Here is a 13,761-nt window from a genome sequence, read left to right as displayed (position 1 = left end):
TGACCTACCATTTTTATCACTTTATTGAAAGGACCATGAAATGTACTTTCTGCTGACGTGCGAGAGAGAAGTGCTCTGATAAACCTTTTGACCCTCAAAGGAGGCCGTTAAACATGGATTTGTTGACTGTTAACAAAGGACTGAACTGCTTTTGCTATGTAGACTGTCCCCCCCACCCTCCCCCGCCCTCCCCCACCACCACCACTACGCTCGCGCTGACGCATATCCATGATAACATGTTAATATAGCGAAGTCATATAAAGTTACCAGCTGATATCTTTATTACTGCTACTACCAGTAGGATATAGCAAAAGCCTACTATCATAGATTTTAGATCTGTATTAGTAGTATCCTAGATATATGCTCGGATCGCGAACGCCTATTATGGTGACGGAGGCGCACTTGATTCGGTTTTGCCAGTGAGTTGATTCAGCAAATACCTGGCACAAGTACACGTCAGTGAGCACTGTCGCTCTGCGGCACTTGTTAATGTGTGTTTTAGTGCAATCCTTGTTTATCTCACACATATCTCTGTGATGAGCATGCCAAAAAAGTTGAATCACTGCTTAATAGCGCATATAAACATGGAGTAAAGCTTTGAATATTGTAGTCGTGGGTGTAAAATCCACAATATTAAATATGTAAACAAGTTCGAGGTTAGGCACTTCTGTGCACTCTACTATAATATATTCTGTCTCATCTATAGGCTGAGAAGATTGCTTCGCAGTATGATTACAGAAGGACGGAATGAATGGTTCCATTGATCAGCTAGATGGAATTGTTCACTTTGAGGCTCGGGGAGACATTGCCTCTTTGGGACAGGCAGATAGAAAGCATTCTGTCTTCAGGTATAATAATAACAAATATTTCATTATGTAGTTACTAGAGTCAGTTCAGAGTAATTAAGAACAGCAGCATTGTTTACAAACATTATCGTTATTTAAAACTCGTAAAATGAGGTTTAATCTTCCTACTATACCAACTTTTCTTATTAATAATCTCTGAAGTTTTAAAGAATATAATTTTAAAAATTAGAAGCACTCATTGCATGAAAGATTTTTGCTGTCTTCAGTTAATTTTTAGCTTACCTTGACATCGTCAAGATGGCTATTGCCATGGGTAGTCGTACGTCTGTCCGTCCTTCCGTCAACATTGCAGCGCGTCAACATAACTCAGGAACCGTTTTGACTCACATGTTTGAAATTGGGCTATAGTTGTTACTGCTATGGGAGAGGTTTGAACGTCCTATTTTGGAGCACGCCAGTCGCACGTACTTTCGAGCCACCGGCAATTTTTGGCCAAATGGAAATTGCATTAGTCAGTTCAGGAGTTCAACGATTTTGCTCTATTTTTGGTATTTGTGAATGAATAAAGGGCGCTGCCCCCAAAAACGTATTACAGGGGGTTTTGATATTTAAAAAAATAAAATAATGCAAATTAGGTAGGTTTGGCAATTATATAGCATATTATGTAGACACGCAGCATAACAGTCTGTGCGTGTCACACTCGTTTGGTTCGTTTTACAAGATTTTCATTGACAATATCTTTAATGCAAAATTGTATTTCCTCTCACCCTGCATATAAACGTCATTATATTAGAGTAAAGTCTTACAAAAACATGTCGGAACGCAGCATAACCTATTTATTTCGAACGCCATCGCTAAGAAACATCAAAGCGGGTTATAGCGCCATCTACCATCACAAATTGTGATTCATTTTGGTTTATAAATTATCATTGCGATATAACAGATGGCAAGCCGTGTGCCTACCGCCTAGAAAAACTCATACAAAGTAAACACTCCATGCAACCAATTAACCTTTGACAAAAGTTGTAGTTTATGGGCAGCGGGAACACCATTGTCAAAGTGGTATATAGCAGCTACCGTGGAATAAGCGTATCCTTCTCAATCTTACACGTTACAGATCGGGAGCTCCACCTTTTAGTCAGTGCCTAAATCTTAATATTAAAAAAACTGTTAAATGGCGATTATTTAGGTGTAACGCATCACTCGCCCACATCTCAGACTTTCACATCTACAACATTTATTTTCACATAAAAAATCTACACATATTATCAAGAGTATATAATGGGAGTTCTCCCATATATACTCTTCGTTTCTATAATGTATGTCGACTTGTTGCTCAATTTAAAACTGAATTCTTCTCACTCACTCATTTGTGTCTTTTTTTTGTCGGTGAGCTACAGCTGTCATTGACACTTTCATTTCTTAATACCACCTATGTAATGTTTTTTCTTTTCAGCGTCAACAAACATCATAGAAAAAAAATCTCATCCACAGTTCCAGAATGGGATGGCCAAAGCAATGGATGAACAGATGGTACAGTGAGGAAGTTGTGAATATATTTGTGGTGTCATCTTCTGATATGAATTGCATAGTGCTGAAAAATCATGTTGTCCAGAATGCTTCTAATGCAGAGAACAATTGTATGTGAATAATTTGAGCTGCCATTCCTTCTGGTTTTTTGTCGTGTGAGTGTGTATAAAGAAAATATCTATATCTGGAATGTATGTTCTTTCATTAAAGTGTTTCATGTGACATCACGCATGGTTGAATCATTGATGTAAGTTTGTAAAAAAAACTTATTGGCAATACCCCTGAACCCTATATTAATATCTTACTTTCAGTGGATTTTGCTGTTCACTTCCCTTGCTCTATAATTACGGTTCTAGTCAAGTCAAGTTTCTGCAGCTGTGCCTGTATTGGGTATGATAACAGGGGTGAATAAGAACTAATAGTGTGTAACCTCTGCCTATATTATTTCTTTAGCACCTTTGCCACTTCTGAGTTTGGTGATTGACATGTATACAATATAGGTTTGTTATACACATGCTAAATTACGTAGTAGACTGGAAGATAGTCTGAACGTAGTGTAGTAGTAGCTAGTAGTTACTGTAAATCATTTACGTCTGAACGAGAGCTATTGTTGCCTATGGCGTACAACTCGCGTATCAGAGTGAAGTTGTGTTGGCAAAAGGTAAGGAAAGCTTAGGTTACATTATATATATAATATAAAAACCCGCGAGGTGGCCGCCGTTGGCGCGTTACAAATAGATACTAATAAATTTACTTTACAACTGACAAAACTAGCAGCTCGACACAAGTTATGGCAAAAATAACGCGGGTGCACCTCATGTTGAGGCGCTGAAACAAAAAAGTTTTGCACTCGGTCCGTTAGACCATGTCCTCAGAAAATGTCTGATATCTGACCTTTTCCCCACTGCCCTTTGACCTGTGACCTCCAATTTCGAACTGGTGATGGGTTTCCTCCCCATCACACTATACATCGAATATTACAAGCGTAGGTCGAGCCGTTGAGATTTGTGCTGCAATTCCGTATTTCCTCATATACCTTAAGTTAAGGGGGAAATATTCCCCTCCATTGACACATCTTGACCTTTCTTGCCCCCTAAATTCGACATCCCGAGTCCTTTCTGCGATCCCCCCCGACGTCCCGAATATCAAGACCGTACGTCGAGCGGTTAAGATTTGTGCCGTAACTGTTGACACACAGACGGACGGACATTCATGCGATTCTACAAGCTGCATCTGACTGCATCAGCTGAGCTAAAAACACGTGCTATAATGGCAGTAGTATGAGATTGTGGCTAGAGTACATGCCTTTGGTGCAGGAATCTCCAGCAAGGCTCCAAGTTCCTCGAATGTAATGTTGTTGTAGAGCTTACTCGAAGAGAGCAAGTTGTGCTCTATCACAGCTCTGTCTAAGATACTAGAACCTACCGTTGTATTGAGAAAAATATTTATTAATGACATAGAATCAACTCTTGACAGTGCACAGTGAGCTGAATAATACACAGTGACTTCATAAATGACAAGATAACATCATAACACATATGGTATTTTGATATGTATAAAAGCAAATTCGATGGATAAACATGATTTTGGTAATAGATTACACTATAACCAGTGGCTAAACTTATTAACACTATGGTATCAACTTTAACAAATTACAGTTTTATTATAACAATACAATAGTTATGAGAACGTCTGACTAGTAGAAAAGGGTGACCATATGTAATATTACCATCTGCAGTTGTAGCTTTCTGATGTGGGTGAAGCATTTCTGCAAACTCTTTTAACTCTTCACCTCTAATGATCCTCTCTAAATACCTAAATATAGCAGAAATAGCTCAATCATTCCTTGTTACAATTAGTAGGGGTGGGACGATTCATCGATATATCGATGAACCGCGACACAACCCTTGATGATACATGTATCGACACTCTACTTACTAAAATCAATATTATTTAGTAGCGTAGTTTCATCAAACAAGTGCCCTAGAGCGACATTGCTCATCTGACTGTCTGTGCCAGTGCTAAAAAAAGAAAAAGGGGATGTTTGAAAGTCACAGCTGAAAAGTGCCTTTCTGTAATTTCATGTCTCAGTCTTACTAGTGCCTCAGAGCAACACTTCTCACATGATAGAGAAACGGGAGAGAGAGAGAGAGAGGGGGTAGATAGCGAGCAAGCGAGGGAGAGAGAGAGAGAATGAGCAGAGGGGTTACTAGGAGTACTCCTATAGATATCCCACATACTCCTGCTTTTGTCAGTCAGGGATTATCCCATCTTATCGTATTCAGTCTTTGATGGGACAAATCCTAAAATCCTCCACCAATTAGCGATTGCATAATTTGACAAACTTATTTACATACTTTGTTGTGCATTAGTAATGGCGGTGTAATGATAATGATGTAGTAAGAAATGTTTTTATTGTGAGTAATGTGTTGTACATCAATCGCTATGCAAATGCAGCTGGTACAAATTTATGCATGCTTATGATAGTAAAACCGCACACATGGTTGTTGCTATCTAGGTGCTATCTGATGCATGAGACTACTGTAGTAAAGCATAAGCATGCATAAATTTGTAGTACAGTACAGCATTTGAGGCACAGAATGCATCTTATATAAATTATTAAACCTCATTAAATTTGATCTTAAAGTGATTACGTCACGAATTTCTAGCACCATCAAGTAGTACATTTGTGTGTTATTTGTACAAAATAAAATGTATGAAAATACAATTAGTGTTTCTGTTTACTTTTCATGCTTATATACCTTCTTTATATGCCCTAATTTGACGGTGAAAAACAGAGAGACGCCAGTATCTGAACAGTACTGGGGGAATAGTGTTAGACAACAGAAATTACCAAATCGTCTAGATTTTTGCAAATTTAACCAACGTAAAAACATTTTTATCAGGTGAGAGTTTGAGGATATATTTAGTAACGTTAGTTCTTACTTTTAATGTAAAAAAATGGCAATTTTTTTTTTACAAATTTTACCATAGAAAATTCGTGACGTAGTCCCTTTAAACCTTCTTTTACTAAGAGATTTAACTATGAAATTGTGGCCTTCAAAAATACTGAACGTGCATAGATAAAGAACAATCACATAATAAATCCACAAATTAAAATGAAATTATCTCTAGCATACATCTTCTCCAAGATACCGTGTGCAGGTAATTTCTGGCACCGTTCATCTTTAAACAGAGTGGCCAACATCCGAGACCTCGGCTGACCTGCAAATAACAGTGACGTGCTGAAGAGCCATCTACACTAATCATACTGTTCGTCTGCTGATACAGTTAGGGGGGACTCAAGGTTATTCAGCTTTGGTCTGTATTATTGACCATGGTTTCTATCGCAACTGGCAATTTAGATGCGATCACGATTATAAAGTTATGTGAGAGAACTCGCACTGTATGTGTGTTTTCACAGGCCTACATTGTCACATATACTGGTGATTATGGTTTTCAAGGGATGTCTGCTAAAGATTTAGTGAATAGTAGTCTTTTATGACCCGCTTTTACTAATATAATATTCATGAACTACTGTGCTGTGTGAATTTTTTTTTACAATATCCAGTGATGAAAATGGTGCATACCAGCAGAGGCAAGTATTGTCGAATGCAGCGCTTGCTGCAAAGCATGCATACGCTCTTCCTCTGCTATGATGGGTTTTAGCGACAGTTCATAGTATCTCTGGGCTGCCTCGATAAACTTTCTACGATAGTCCAGCATTCTAGCATAACATACCTGTATACATACAAAGCGATAAAAAGGCAACACTTTACTGAATGGAAGAACAAATGGCAAGTTTACAAGCGGGGAAAAGATGCATAAGAAAACATAGAATGATTATGATTCCAATTATTGATAATAAAATACAGATCGGTTAGAATGAATCTGTGTCATAAGGGCCCTATCTTATGATGCCCCATTAATGATTAATAATTGTCATACTTTCCAAGCAACCTGGTTATATATACAAAGCAGTGATGGATAACCTCATCCTAAAATAGTCATGTGACACTATAAAATGGGATAAACGAACAAAACATGGACTATAAACACGTAAATAGTGCATAACTCACGGACAGCCACGTACTATATAATAACGAACCAAATTAGCACCTAATTACAGTCCGTTGTCAGAAGCAATTGCTAACCAGCGTGGAGCGAGGCAGCCAGCTGCTGACCTGTGTGAACTAGCAATGATCTCTTACTCACATGGCAGCGTTTGTCCGTATGTGTACATGGCAGTCGGTCAATTTCACAATGAACTGCAATTAGGTGCTAATTTGGTCCGTTATAGTCTATGGCTGTCCATGCATTTCGCGCCATATACTGTATAAGCCATATTTTTCGCGTACATATATTTTCGCGAATTCAGACTTGACGGACAATTTCGCGAGTGGTTAATTTCGTGGTCGGTGAATTATGAATTATTTGGTATTATTCCGTATGAATTACTTGTGTGTTGTTATTTTCGCGGTCGGGAACACGTTTGCGAAATTCGCGAAAATTAAACCACCGTGAAATATACAGCGTATACAGAACATGCTTAGTCCATGTTTTGTCCATTTTTCCCCATTTCATAGTGTGACACACTCTTTTCATACCAATATTAATTCGACCGTGAAAGCTGATTTATCGATCCCATGCTAATCGAAGCAAAGGTAACGTGCATGTATCATACACCTAATTTATTTGCTACCTAAACAGCACCTTGTAGTGGATCTGCAGTTCATCACTCTTTGTATCTGCTTGTAGCAATGAAGCCCTGTTAATATATGCCTCTGCTTGAACAGGATTGTCATCTTCCAAGTAAAGTCGAGCTATTTTCAAATATGTCTTCAGTTTATAGTCTACTGAATACTGCCTGCAAAACACATAAGTATGGTTTTTAAGTTGCATAGTACCCCAACCTACTCATACATACATGCAGCCACAACTTAAACATTTGGCATAGAACAGAAAGATGAATAAAGTCTTCCTCCTGCATTCATCTATGATTAAGAGTAGCACAGACTTAGATGCTTTTTAACTATGTTACATCATGTTTACATTTTTTATTATCACATATCATGCAACCTATTATACAATTACTTGGACAATGATTGACTTACTTTTGTCCAGTTTCTAATGGTATGCCAACAAGAACAGTAGCTGCATTTCTCCACTGTTGCTCTTTCTCATATATTATGGATAAATGTTGACGAATACTGGCAACCTGCAATAACATAATATATCAGCACAGAAAATAATCTGCAAACAAGCAACAGTATTAGTGCTCGCCTCGTTTGTTAAAAGTTTAGCACTTCACCAGCCATTTTAATTGGGCTCAAAACACAACACAGCATCCTATATTGCATATATTCATTATCTACTTATATGCTGGAAAGCAATGCATCACATGTACATATACACATGGTGAATTTCTACCTGTTCCTCAAAAGAAATCACCCGAGGTTGCAGTTTCTCTAGAGTATAATCAGATATTTGCTTTGACACGGAATCTGGCAGCTTGGAGAGCTCACTGCAGAAGTGAGTGAGTAAGGATCGTGAGATCATCAAGCTCATTGAGTCGTGTGCCACTGCAACGAAATTCCAACAACAAAAAGCACCTGTGACTAATATCTATAATAAGTATAAGGCAATCTTAACTATCCACAAAAAGTATTCACACTTCTGTATAAACGAAACAAACTTTATATCCTGTAAGTTACAATGTTATTACTAATCAAATAAAATGACTAATCATCATCAATCAACTTCTCTTAATAAATCATAATCAATAACCAGACTACCCAACTGTTGCATCTATAGTCATTTTTGGCACTCTGCAACATTTCGTTTGGAATGCATACTTACTCATTTTGCATGTTTAAAAACTGATTGGGTAAATGAGCATTTGATGAATTTTAGGTAAAAGAGATCTATTTACTCCTAACTGTAATTTCTACCATTTTTTTTAAATATTGGTTACACTTTCATATTTACTGGTATAAAGCAGACAATCACTAGTCACAGTTTATTTATTTAGTAAATATATAATTTCCCCATATTACTGAAATATAACACTGCATTATAACAAACATTCTAAATAAAAAAATACACACTTACTTGCATCAACAAAAGCCTGCAAGCTAGTCGCTAGATCATCACCTTGAAAAGTCATGATTTCTTCAAGTAAGGCTTTGTACCTGAAAAAATAATTACACAACTTGGCTTGCAAAGAATGTGACTGTGTACAACATTTTTGGTACTAATCTGTAAGTACACAAAAATGACAACCTGCTATTATTGCCTATTTTATACCTGTACACGTGTATAATTTTATATTAAAACTGTCTGAAGACATAAGGGGCTATGGTCACAAGGGGCCTTGGTCACATAGCTGTTACGTTAACATTTTAGTGCTCTAGGTACCTTATTTTGTTTTTGACCTGTGCATTCATGACTATTCGATGGGATTGTAACATTTCACTTGATAGAAATTTTGAGGTTTCTAATGAAATATTGATTTAACCTGGCTCCAACTGACAGTTGGTTTACAGACTTGCATGATGATCCTTCACACCAGCACATGTACAAAAAGTGTACCAACAATTAATCCATTATTTGCCCCTCCCAAAAAATGGAACAAATAGGCAAGCTATACCATACCAATGCTAGAACTTTGATACTTGACCTACTATGTAACATGTTAATCTGCCCCACCATCTTTGTGGATTCCCCCGTACCTGCTGAATAGGAATGCTATAGGTGAGGGCCTTTGAAATTTGTGCTGTTAGTACAGTCGATGCATGGATGATACTGTTGACATTCTATGAGATTGATCTAACTGGAACCAGATTATACCAATATAAATTCAGCACTAGAAATTTTTGACATTATGATGATCTAGAGCCCAATGCCCAGCTGTAGGCTAGGCTGGTGAACTAACCATTGCCACTGAAGTATAGGATTGAGTTGTAACACAGGTCACACCGGTCTGTACTTTATCACAATAATTTCGTAACTGCTACGTCATAATGTGTCCTATTATTATTACTCCTATACATTGAACTTTACAATACAAATTAGCATAAATAATTCTATGCATAGAATTTTATCAGATGCTTAATAGTTTTGCTTCCAGACAGGCAGGGATGAGATTGACAGCACGGCAAAACTGACATCTACATAGTGTCGATAAACAAAATTCATCACTATAAGTGTAAGGACATTTCATTACCTTTCACTAATGATAAGAGCAAGCCGGCACATATAGTTTATGATACCTGGCTATTATTATAAGTATGTACACCAGTGATGAGAGCTTGCCTAAAACAGTAGTAATACCTAAGCACCTAAAGTAAAAATATTAGGGCCCAGTACAATTTTACGGGGCCTAGGTTATCGCATATAGATTCATGTTCTTGGAAATTGTACTCAGTTCAGCGACCCTTGAAAATATAATGTGAGAATGTCGTGCGATAGTGCCTTGGCTCAAACATATTAAACAACTAGAATTTTTCAGTTGTCCGATCGGGTAACTAGCCAAGAGAATAACATGTCCGACATAGACTTTCACTTGTCCCAGGCAATCGTACAACCGTTAGTGTCACCAGTGATGAGAGCTTGCCTAAAACAGTAGGAATACCTGAGCACCTAAAGTAAAAATATTAGGGCCCAGTTCAATTTTACGGGGCCTAGGTTATCGCATATAGATTCATGTTCTTGGAAATTGTACTCAGTTCAGCGACCCTTGAAAATATAATGTGAGAATGTCGTGCGATAGTGCCTTGGCTCAAACATATTAAACAACTAGAATTTTTCAGTTGTCCGATCGGGTAACTAGCCAAGAGAATAACATGTCCGACATAGACTTTCACTTGTCCCAGGCAATCGTACAACCGTTAGTGTCGAGGGCTGCCTTAGAAAACAAGAACCATAGTGAATTGTACTGGCATAATTTTAGGACCCAAACCGCAGTGATTCCACTGATTACGGTCCCTTTACCTAAACAAACAAACAGTTGAAACCCTCGTATTCTGGGTGACCTGATGAAATTCTTCGCATTGAGCGACGGGGCAAATGTTAATTTTTATCCCTGTATAGAATTATGTAGTTTTATATATATGTCTTGTTATTTGAATAAAAGATGTTCATGAAATGTATGCATCATGTGCCGCATGATATAATATTAAATTATTGATATGTATTATGTGTGATAATGTCTCATCAATCATGTCAGGAACGTATAGCCAACCTATTTTGCCCAGGGGGCGGGCAAAGCCAGAATTCACACGTTCCTTGAATTCACACGTTCCCAGAATTCACACGTGCGTGGTGTATTCTGGGAAGGTGATCGCTATTGACCATGTCTTGTATCTAATTTCTCTGGGGGGGGGGTGAGGGTCACCACCCCCGCTACTAGCTATGGCATGACCCTGCATCATGCATGTACCACATATTGATATTCTACTAAAGCGGGGGGGGGGGGGGGGATACACTATGCCAATTTCACTACGATCAACGCAAAATTCGCGACAAAAATGTTCGCACCAACCATGGCTCCAACAGTCAGGTGATCTCTGGTGAAAGACGGCGGCGTCTAGAAAGTTGAAAATTGCAGTTGCTGGCGTACTGTATTTATTAATGAAACGCCACAGATTATGCTGGGAAAATAGACGTTACTGGACGAAGCCTTGGCTATTGCGGCACGGATTAAGCCTTGGATATTTATTGTCTGAGTATTAATGTGGTTAAATCCGGTAGTAAAGTCTACAAGCGAAGACACCAACTACCACACTACTAAGTACTAAAGTTGGGAACACTCCTAATGGAGTATCACCCCACAGTTGTCCTGCTTCTAAACTAGAATGTATCTCTTAATTCATTATATATAATCTGCTAATTCTCACAGCATATCAACTTTCCAATCGGCTTTACCCGCCATGTTTACACTGCGCATGAGTCAATGGAAGAGAGACACGGAAAACTCGAAACGGAAAAGACTCGCTAGAAAATACTACAGAAATAGTACCCATATAAAACGTCTGTGGTAGGCAATTAATGCCTCCTATCCGAAGTGAATATGTCTTAAGTTATATCAGCTACTAAAATTTAACCTCTAACTATCGTTGCAATGGTACCCTATTTCTTGTGAACAAACATTCGATTTGCGAACTTCAAACGGCCATTTCTGGCGGCGCTGCAGCAGCGCCGCAGCAGCGCCAGTCAGCGGAAACTATGTATTTCCGCACGTGGAGAGGTGGGCGGCTTGGGTTGGTTGTGGATAAAAACATTGTTGTTGTCAAGTAACAAATTAAGCGATCAAAAAAGATTGTAATATTAGTTTTGTCATGAAAGATGAACAAATTACTATTAATATTATTAATTTGTTACTTGACAACAACGTTTTTGTCCACAACCAACACAACCCGCCCACCCCTCCACGTGCGGAAATACATAGTTCCCGCTGACTGGCTGGAGTAAGTTAGTACCGAGCATTCCTAATGGCTGGTTCTATAGCCTAGCGGTAACTGTACGCGGGGCCGCGGGCTATAGTACTAGAGCTACAACTTACAAGTGCCTGTGCTCTCAGCGTAACTTAAAACACAGTGGCTATATGCCCGGCAGCCGGCGTATATCTGACGGCTGCCGGGCACGGTCTTCGATTTCCTAAATGCCCGGCAGTTTTTAATTTTTAGCGTTATCTCAAGTAAACAAGGGTTAGGGTTAGAGTTAGGATTAGGGTTAGGTTTAGGGCTAGAGTTAGGGTTTTTGTTAGGTTTAGGGTTAGGGTTAGAGTTAGGGTTAAGAACTGCCGGGCATTTAGGAAAACGAAGACCGTGCCCGGCTGCCGGGCATATAGCCACAGCGAACTTAAAACTTCTACTTCTATACTGGACAGTCTGTAAAGAATAAACGTCCAGGGCTATAGCTAGCCATGGTGTGTGAGTGTGACCTAGCTTGGGTACACTACACTCTACAGCCAGGTAGTTAGCCTTTTTTAGCCGAAAATTCAGACAGGCGATTTTAGAAATAAATCCATATAGGCTACGCGTAGATATATTTTATGCCTATACGTATTGTATAGATAGTGTGTGATGGGCGTGTACAGGGGGGGAGTCCAGGGCAGGGGGTCCGGACCCCCTCTGCTCGCGCAGAAAACGCATCTAAGGACTAACACTAAGGGGGTCTAATTTCCAAAATTTTCCCCAGACCCCCCCTTCGCGTGCTCGCAAATTTGGGTTACGGTTAGACACCCCCCCCCCTGGTACAAATCCTGTACACGCCCCTGATACAATGCATAATACTCGCCTATCACCGTGTTCCTTATGAGAACCCGGCTCTTTATCTAACGATTGCAATTTTTCGGTAACGGTGGCCGCCATGTTGGTGAGTTTTCTGGCACGAATGTCATTCGCTCAAAATAAATATAAAATTACATTTTCAACCCATTTACATTTTTGTATTACATTACAATTATAAAATAATATACTACAGTACTTAAAATAATAAAATATTATTAATAATTATATAATATATATATATATATATATAATTAAAACAAAACTTTCGCTCTTACTGCTGCAATCCGAGGCGTTGATCTGTCCATAGAAAGTGATAGAAATAGATAGATAACTTTTGTTGTCTATATATCTATTTCTATGGATCTGTCTATTTGTCATTTGATCAGCTTCGTCCATGCTGGTGACAGGTCCATGTCATAGAAATAACTATATAATATAAATAGATAACTATAATTATATCTATATTTAAAATTATTATTATCTATTCTATCTATGGTTATTGGTTATATCTATATTATTTCTATGGCTTCGTCTATCTTCGTCTTGGGTCCCTTGCATTTTGAAGACCAATCTTTGAGGTTATGCCCCCGTTCAATTACAGCGGACCGGTCAACAAAGCTACGTCAAATTAAAAAAAACGTACGTTGCGTGTATACTAAAATAAAACGTTTTTTATAATCACAAAATTTAACTATTAGATATTACCAAGAGTAGATAATAACACATTATTATCTACTCTTGATATTACGGAGTTCATGATATTACGGGACCCCTAAAACCACAGGGCCCCTAAAACCGCGGGGCCTGTAGCAAATGCTACTTTTGCTATTATTGACGCGTATTGTTAATGTGGAAATGGCTACAGTCGGTTAGGTCAGAATATCATCTAAATCGTTCAAATTGTGAAAAAAGTGTGAAAATTGGTACACTTGCATACTTTTGTATGCTCTTTCATTTAAAAGCAGGACACACGCGATCCACCTACAACTTCGGCCGCCATCTTGATGCATGTGATCCAAGGGCGTTTTCGGCCACCATCTTGAATTCAAAAATGGCCGCCGTCATTTAAAAAAAAAGAAGCTATATCTCGGTTAATAATCTTCGTACAGACTTGAAAATAGACTGACAGACGT

At 38.4% G+C, this 13,761-nt stretch overlaps 1 protein-coding gene across 1 annotated transcript in view; it reads right to left on the bottom strand.

The window, feature by feature from the left end:
* Positions 1–12,723, bottom strand: part of LOC106806058 (COP9 signalosome complex subunit 4-like) — a 21,393-nt gene extending 8,670 nt beyond the window's left edge. Inside the window, exons 1-9 of the mRNA XM_014807901.1 lie at positions 12,636–12,723; positions 8,448–8,527; positions 7,767–7,918; positions 7,451–7,554; positions 7,050–7,203; positions 5,927–6,077; positions 5,477–5,561; positions 4,066–4,151; positions 3,642–3,757 (exon numbers count right to left, since the gene is read on the bottom strand). Coding sequence (XP_014663387.1) covers positions 3,642–3,757; positions 4,066–4,151; positions 5,477–5,561; positions 5,927–6,077; positions 7,050–7,203; positions 7,451–7,554; positions 7,767–7,918; positions 8,448–8,527; positions 12,636–12,709 — 1,002 coding nt within the window. The 5' untranslated portion in view covers positions 12,710–12,723. The remainder of the gene's footprint in view (positions 1–3,641; positions 3,758–4,065; positions 4,152–5,476; positions 5,562–5,926; positions 6,078–7,049; positions 7,204–7,450; positions 7,555–7,766; positions 7,919–8,447; positions 8,528–12,635) is intronic.
* Between the last annotated feature and the right edge of the window lie 1,038 nt (positions 12,724–13,761).

The sequence above is a fragment of the Priapulus caudatus genome, unplaced genomic scaffold (genome assembly GCF_000485595.1).
Source record: "Priapulus caudatus unplaced genomic scaffold, Priapulus_caudatus-5.0.1 Scaffold7, whole genome shotgun sequence".
NCBI classification, from domain to species: Eukaryota; Metazoa; Priapulida; class Priapulimorpha; order Priapulimorphida; family Priapulidae; genus Priapulus; species Priapulus caudatus.
This window is presented reverse-complemented; position numbering and strand designations above follow the sequence as displayed.